This window comes from Rhamphochromis longiceps, linkage group LG12 (assembly GCF_057381845.1).
Source record: "Rhamphochromis longiceps isolate RC_006_pf linkage group LG12, R_longiceps_female_GT1.1, whole genome shotgun sequence".
Classification (NCBI taxonomy): domain Eukaryota; kingdom Metazoa; phylum Chordata; class Actinopteri; order Cichliformes; family Cichlidae; genus Rhamphochromis; species Rhamphochromis longiceps.
Genome location: NC_140568.1, coordinates 40,465,718 through 40,473,451, shown reverse-complemented (window position 1 = coordinate 40,473,451; position 7,734 = coordinate 40,465,718). Strand labels below are relative to the sequence as shown.

Here is a 7,734-nt window from a genome sequence, read left to right as displayed (position 1 = left end):
AGTCAGGAGGTTTTCCCAGTTTGTCATGTGACCAATAAAAGGAATCCCTATGGGAGCCAGCGCGGAAAGAGAAGAGGACTCACTCCGCCACGAGTTTGTGGAACCTCTCTGCGAAAATACGAAACATAAATTGAAAGAAAAATACCTTTTCTTTGAAGTTTATTTGTATCATTATTTAATTTTTTTATTGTAAATACTATATTGAAAATTATAATAAGTAGAAAAAGTAAATATTTAAAATGGACGGATTTTAGTTCATTTAAAGAAGAAAGAAAAACCGAATTAAACTGAAATATATAAGCTACCAGTAGAAAACTACAGATGTGATTTAGTCATTTATGGTATTTTTTCTTTAAAGATCATTTAGAAAAATGCAATTAAAAAGAAATGAACTGCTTTTATAAATGGTTTTATATAAAATAATTATGCACTATTATAACCATTGTATGTGCGCAGAGGTACTGCTAGATATATGAAAATCAAAATTTTAGAGTGTACAGATAAATACTTAATTACATCAACTAGTCAGGGGAAAAATAAAGAAATAATTTGCGACTTTATTCTTTAAAAAAAACATCCAATATCCAATAAACATCCATCTAGTGATTTATTCCTTTTTTAAATGTATTTTTGTTACTTAAACAATATTGTATTTTCTTATATTTTAAAAATAACAATGTAGCAAATAACAGTTCTAATTATTATGAATTTATTCCTTACAAAGTCACCAGCTTTACATTTCAATTCTGCTACTCCTGTCGTATCTATGTAGTTGTAGTTTTTCTATATGTCCCTATGCAAATAAATAAATAAATAAATAAATAAATATTTCTACCTAATTATCTACCTACATAGAAGATCTTTGTTTTGGAACCCCTGGACAGTTGAAGTGTTTCAGCCGGATTACATTTAGGGGTGCACACATTCGTAGCTGGCGCCAGGTGTAAACAGGATCTTAACGGCAGCTGATATCGCCGAAGTTTTATTTTAAAGAGCCTTTGTGGAGCTCACTACGTTGTTGTAAGTTCGCTCGGTGTTTACAGAACACGTAACGTTTGTGTCAAGTTAGAAAAGCGAATCCAAAAGACTAAGTTTCGTTTTTGTACTTCTTTTAGCATGGATGCTAGCGCGGAAACGGCTATTGAGGGTTCAGACGATAAAGCGGAAGACCATCATGTAATACAGGATGGAGACCCGGACTTGGACCTTGGCCTTGAACTGGATTTCGCCAAAATGGGAGTGACAGGTAAAGCGCCGGAATTTTACAATGACAGCTGAACAGTGAAGAATACCCGGTGGAGCTTAACAACATCTGGTGTCGTGTTTTCTAGATGAAAGGGGAATTTGAGAAGTCTGCACATAGTGGTCTTTGATAGACTCAAATAATGTGGTCCAGATAAGAGAAAGTGCAGTGAACTCGCCGTTAAAGAGTTTTGTAGCTGGAAATGGTGATTTATGAATGTGAAATCTAGTTTTAAGCTGTAAATTCACTGTGTTTTTACTTGTAGACAAAACATTTTATTAAACAGAAACTGTATTTCACAGGCTGTTTAGTTGCTATACCAGGTCTGTTAAGTGTGGCGTGGCAGTTTGGCAATTTACAAAAATGCAATAGATTTTAGAAACCATAAACTGCTTTTTAAACTCCTTAAAGTCTCACTGTTACCATAACTACTTCTGTACCTAATAAGTTGTTTCCTTGTTGTCTTTTGTAGATCTGAAACACAGAGCTCAGGCTGTGCAGACAGACAGCATGACAGCAGAGTCCAGTGTCAGCACAGAGCCCGACTGGGAGAGTCACGTGGCGGCCGTGTTTCAGTACACCTCCACCCTGATGGAGCAGTACGACAAACTATTGAAAAAACAGGATCAGGAAGAGGTGGAACACGAGAAGTACAAACAACAGCTGCAGAAAAGAAAGGAGGAGGCCACTCGGCAACACCAGGTGAGACACCACACACACACGGATGATCTGATATCCTCGTGTTGGTGTTGTTCCCAGACCATCATGAAAATGTTGTTCCAGGTTCAACATTGCAAGTGACCAATCACATTGTTGTGACGTTATTCTTTTGCGCGCCAAGCCATTCGTGCATTTATGAAATTCCAATGTTGCAAGGACAATATCAATTCTGCTTACTGTTTATTAAAGGGTTACGGTTAGGGTTAGGGTCAGGGTCCGTTGATCGGCGGACAGAGGCGGTTTCACGCAGCTTTAGTACAGTTTTTTGTTTTACGCTGGTTTTTCCCGAAGTCGCAAAAGTATGACGTCACAACATTCTGATTGGTCACTTGCAATGTTGATCCTGGAACAACATTTAGTATGATGATCTGGGAACAACACCAACACGAGGATATCAGATATCAACCCACACACACACAGCTATGCAATGCATGCATGTGTTTATGGTTCTGAATCTCTTGTGGGATTGACAACTGTGTGTGTGTGTGTGTGTGTGTGTGCGTGTGCGTGTGCGTGTGTGCGCGCGCGCGTTAAGGGTCTACTGGACAAACTGGAGTCTCTGCGAGTGAAACTGCAGCTGAACAACTCCAAAGCCACCAGGAAGAACTTCTTAGCCAAGAAAGCAGAGATGACCACTGAGAAAAACAGAGCAGAGGAGGAGAAGAACAGGTAAGACTTAAACCATATTCCCAACAAAACAAATTCTGTTCACTTTGTATTGCTGCATTGTGATCATAGACTGTACATTAAAGATGCCTATACAGTGGGGCAAAAAAGTATTTAGTCAGCCACCGATTGTGCAAGTTCCCCCACTTAAAATGATGACAGAGGTCAGTAATTTGCACCAGAGGTACACTTCAACTGTGAGAGACAGAATGTGAAAAAAAAATCCATGAATCCACATGGTAGGATTTGTAAAGAATTTATTCGTAAATTAGGGTGGAAAATAAGTATTTGGTCAATAACAAAAATACAACTCAATACTTTGTAACATAACCTTTGTTGGCAATAACAGAGGTCAAACGTTTACTATAGGTCTTTACCAGGTTTGCACACACAGTAGCTGGTATTTTGGCCCATTCCTCCATGCAGATCTTCTCGAGAGCAGTGATGTTTTGGGGCTGTCGCCGAGCAACACGGACTTTCAACTCCCGCCACAGATTTTCTATGGGGTTGAGGTCTGGAGACTGGCTAGGCCACTCCAGGACTTTCAAATGCTTCTTACGGAGCCACTCCTTTGTTGCCCGGGCGGTGTGTTTTGGATCATTGTCATGTTGGAAGACCCAGCCTCGTTTCATCTTCAAAGTTCTCACTGATGGAAGGAGGTTTTGGCTCAAAATCTCACGATACATGGCCCCATTCATTCTGTCCTTGACACGGATCAGTCGTCCTGTCCCCTTGGCAGAAAAACAGCCCCATAGCATGATGTTTCCACCCCCATGCTTCACAGTAGGTATGGTGTTCTTGGGATGCAACTCAGTATTCTTCTTCCTCCAAACACGACGAGTTGAGTTTATACCAAAAAGTTCTACTTTGGTTTCATCTGACCACATGACATTCTCCCAATCCTCTGCTGTATCATCCATGTGCTCTCTGGCAAACTTCAGACGGGCCTGGACATGCACTGGCTTCAGCAGCGGAACACGTCTGGCACTGCGGGATTTGATTCCCTGCCGTTGTAGTGTGTTACTGATGGTGACCTTTGTTACTTTGGTCCCAGCTCTCTGCAGGTCATTCACCAGGTCCCCCCGTGTGGTTCTGGGATCTTTGCTCACCGTTCTCATGATCATTTTGACCCCACGGGATGAGATCTTGCGTGGAGCCCCAGATCGAGGGAGATTATCAGTGGTCTTGTATGTCTTCCATTTTCTGATGATTGCTCCCACAGTTGATTTTTTCACACCAAGCTGCTTGCCTATTGTAGATTCACTCTTCCCAGTCTGGTGCAGGTCTACAATACTTTTCCTGGTGTCCTTCGAAAGCTCTTTGGTCTTGGCCATGGTGGAGTTTGGAGTCTGACTGTTTGAGGCTGTGGACAGGTGTCTTTTATACAGATGATGAGTTCAAACAGGTGCCATTCATACAGGTAACGAGTGGGGGACAGAAAAGCTTCTTACAGAAGATGTTACAGGTCTGTGAGAGCCAGAGATTTTCCTTGTTTGAGGTGACCAAATACTTATTTTCCACCCTAATTTACAAATAAATTCTTTACAAATCCTACCATGTGAATTCATGGATTTTTTTTTTTTCACATTCTGTCTCTCACAGTTGAAGTGTACCTCTGGTGCAAATTACTGACCTCTGTCATCATTTTAAGTGGGGGAACTTGCACAATCGGTGGCTGACTAAATACTTTTTTGCCCCACTGTAGTTAAGATGATGTTAGACCTGAACACCTAAGTTTGCCTCGAGAACAAGGTAACATACAAGCTTAAAATTGATACCATAGGTGCATCTACTTAAAATGTTGGACGAGTTGGAGTGACCTCGACCTCAAGGTTGAGAGGACAGCATATGATTACAGTGATATATCTGTGATATGGCAATATCGGTAGGCTAAAATGAGGTTCTAAAATTGCAGCTAAAGTCACACTTTTATAAAACCTAAGATAATGCCTTAATTCCTTTTGACAGAAAATTAAAGAAACTAGAATATATTTAAATTTTAAAAAGAGGAATTTGTTACAAAATAATTTTCTGCTTGCTAACTCTGCTCTTCTCTTTTCATCTTCCTCTGGCAATCAGGCTGGCCACAGAGCTGGAGGAGGGTGAAAAAAAGCTGACAGCGCTTACAGAGGAGCAAAGCGAGGAACAACGGAGGTGGCAGGAAGAGCTGGAGGAGCTGAGGCAGGAGATGGAGCGAGTGAGGAAGGAAGCACAGGAAACTCAGCTTCGGGCCTTGCAGGACGAGATTGCAGCTGTGGAGAAGCAGAGAGACGTAGCCATGGCTCGCATTGAGGCCTGGCTGAAAGAGGTTTAGACCCCAGTTCTAGATAAACAGATCATAATCTGTCAGGCACCTTATTTATATAAGTAATGATAATCATGAGACTGATTATGTCCTAGGTGGGGCAATACCTGAATGCACTCAGGGTGGAGTTCCCACAGCAGTATTCTCATGAGAGACAGAAGTGGGAGAAGAAAGAAGCGTTGGTCAAGAGGAACCAGGCTGAGCTCCAAAGCCGCTTCCAGGAGGTTCTGCAGCAGCTTCACCAGGGGCGAGAGTTAGAGTCCCTCCCTAGGATCAATGTGCCTTCTTTACCGCAGGTTCCCATGGTGAGAGACTCAAGCGAATTCAGTGAAATAAATATACTACTAAATGTACCACATTGTATCAACTTGAGGCTCTAATTTCCCTCTTTATTTACTTTACTTTGTATTAGTTCCCATATTTGTTCACCTTTTTAAATCTTTATTTCTGTTTCATCATGATAGAAAGGGTTTAGACTTATTTTCACCTTGTGTTTTCATGTCCATCCCACTCTCCCATCTATGTTATCAGATTTCTCTATTCCTTTGTGAAAGATACTGATAAATGCTACATATGCTCCTTCATAGACGACTGCTTGTCATCAGCTCTGTTAGTAACTACGCGTTTTCTCGAACAGGCTGAGCTGCGATTCGATCAGGTGATGCAGTCACTGGTTCAGCCACACATCATGGCCCCGCCTCTTTCAAACCCAGCTCATCGACCCCTCCAACAGCAGAGGCACCCACAGTATTACCAACAGCAGCAGCAGCACCATCACCCTCACCCGCACCATCCCCAGTACCGTGCCCCTTACCACCACCCCCCACCCCCGCAATACTTCCAACCCTCCCCATCATTGCAGGATCAACCTCCACCTCAGTTCCAGCCTCCCCCTCAGCTTCTGCCTCACATCAGAGGCCCAGTGAGGGTGACTCCTCCTCCTAGTCTGTCCCCCTCTCCCCCCTTTCAGGCCACCCACCCTGTAGCTCCTTCCCCACCACCCCACGCTGTAGCTACTACTGCAGCTTCCTCTGCACCGGCAGGCAAACTGGACAAAGTCCTGGAGAAGCTCGGTGCGAGGTTCCCACAATGCAACAGGGCTCAGCTGACGTCTCTGCTCCAGCAGGTAAAAAGCTCTCGTGGTACCTTGGCCGGCATGTCCATGGAGGAAGTCATCGAGCAGGTTGGCTTCAGGCTGGCCCAAAACGAGAGGTCAGCCCTGGGGCCCATTAGCCGGCCCACTCCCCCAGGCCCCATCCAGAGGCCAATGAATCCCATTCAGAGAGCAGCACCAAGTGGACACGCTGCCGGGCCCCGTAAACTCTGCCTGATGTGCCAGAACCATGTGGACCCAGAAAGCCGCCACCCACTGAGCTGCTCTCACACCATCCACAAAGACTGTATCCAGGTGTGGCTGCAGTCCAGCAAGAACAACTCCTGCCCCTTCTGTCCAGCAAAGTGACAGAGATGACAGTCAGCTGTGACTCTCATCAGTGTCGTTCCAAATATTAGTTATGTTATTATAGTGTTATGATATATTCAGTGTTTAATTAGTTGTCTGGATTTTTTTGGCAATGTTTAGCATGTAGCTGAGTAATCTGTAGTGTTTTGACTGCTAATACACTGGATTTAACTGGGTGAATTTTTAAACACTGAAGTTTGGGTTACAGAAACGAGTTTGACTACAAAGCCTTAAAAATCAAGTTAGTCTTCTCAGTGTCTGTAATGTTATTCTGCCACAGGATGAAAAATACAACTGCCTACAACTCTGAATCACACTGATCTGTAGGTCTAAATAAATAAATAAGGAAGAATTAATTTGAGATCTTTTTGCTTTTCATCACACCATCATCAACATTGGGTCAGCATAAAGTTAATGTAACAACAATCTTTGTGAATTGGGCAGCTGTCAATAATTTGCCCCACGTATAATTTTGCAATATTTTAACTCCGTTAATTACTTTTTTGAAGAAGTAACTATAACTAATTACTTTTTCAAAGTAACTTGTCCAACACTGATCACAAACATAAATAAACAGTAATAAATTAAGAAATTACTATTATCACTAGTATCACTATTTTAAATGGTCCCTTTGTGGGTCTGCAGTTCACAGTCATAACTCCAGAGGCTCCTATTAAAGATGGTCTGTATCAGTTTAAAACTACTTTTATCTCCTCTGCAGGCTGGTTTTAGAGTGTGCGTGTTTTTGTTTCGGTGTTATAGAGTGTCTCCACGGTGCAGAGGTATTAGTGATGGTCTGCTGTGTCTCCAGTGAATCCTGTGACAACTCTAATTTTGGTGTGATTTACAGACCACTGGACAAACAAGCATCATTACTGCAGCCTGTAAACTCGGACCCGACCGACTGCTCCCAAACTGTGGTCTGGGGACTCTCGAGGGTCCCTAAGAGGCTCCCGGAGGACCCCTCAGCAAAATGAGAGAGTTTTATTTGACTATTATTTCATTCAGGAAGAGATAACGGAGTGAGTGAGAATGAGCGATCAGAGGTTTGGGTCTGAGTACATGACAGACTGAATCCTCTCGGACTGAAGTTTTTACAGTGTGAGAGTCCACGCTGTGATCCACGGCAAGTATTTAAAGGAAAACTGAGCCATAAAACACACTACTAAAAACCAGCTGCTGGAGGGTTGGGTTTTTTTTGGATCCATTTTACAGCAAAAACAAAAAAAATCATTTGTATCAAGTCAAGCTTTTCTATAATTGAGCCCTTAGTGTTATTTTCTTAAAAGAGGTGAACTTGTTTTGAGGAAATTGTTGTTGACTCCAGTGTAGCTAACC

General features: G+C 42.5%; 1 protein-coding gene across 2 annotated transcripts; it reads left to right on the top strand.

Moving 5' to 3' along the window:
• Nucleotides 1–893: 893 nt before the first annotated feature.
• Nucleotides 894–6,700, top strand: rnf214 (ring finger protein 214). Of its 2 annotated transcripts, XM_085426344.1 has the most exons (7): nucleotides 894–1,020; nucleotides 1,116–1,246; nucleotides 1,716–1,945; nucleotides 2,499–2,632; nucleotides 4,709–4,937; nucleotides 5,030–5,239; nucleotides 5,572–6,700. In XM_085426344.1, the coding sequence occupies exons 2-7, from the start codon at nucleotides 1,117–1,119 to the stop codon at nucleotides 6,394–6,396; spliced, it is 1,758 nt and encodes a 585-aa protein (XP_085282470.1). In that variant the 5' UTR covers nucleotides 894–1,020; nucleotide 1,116; the 3' UTR covers nucleotides 6,397–6,700. The 2 variants fall into 2 exon arrangements, with proteins under 2 accessions (XP_085282470.1, XP_085282471.1); XM_085426345.1 differs by having other exon boundaries at nucleotides 918–1,246.
• Nucleotides 6,701–7,734: the final 1,034 nt, after the last annotated feature.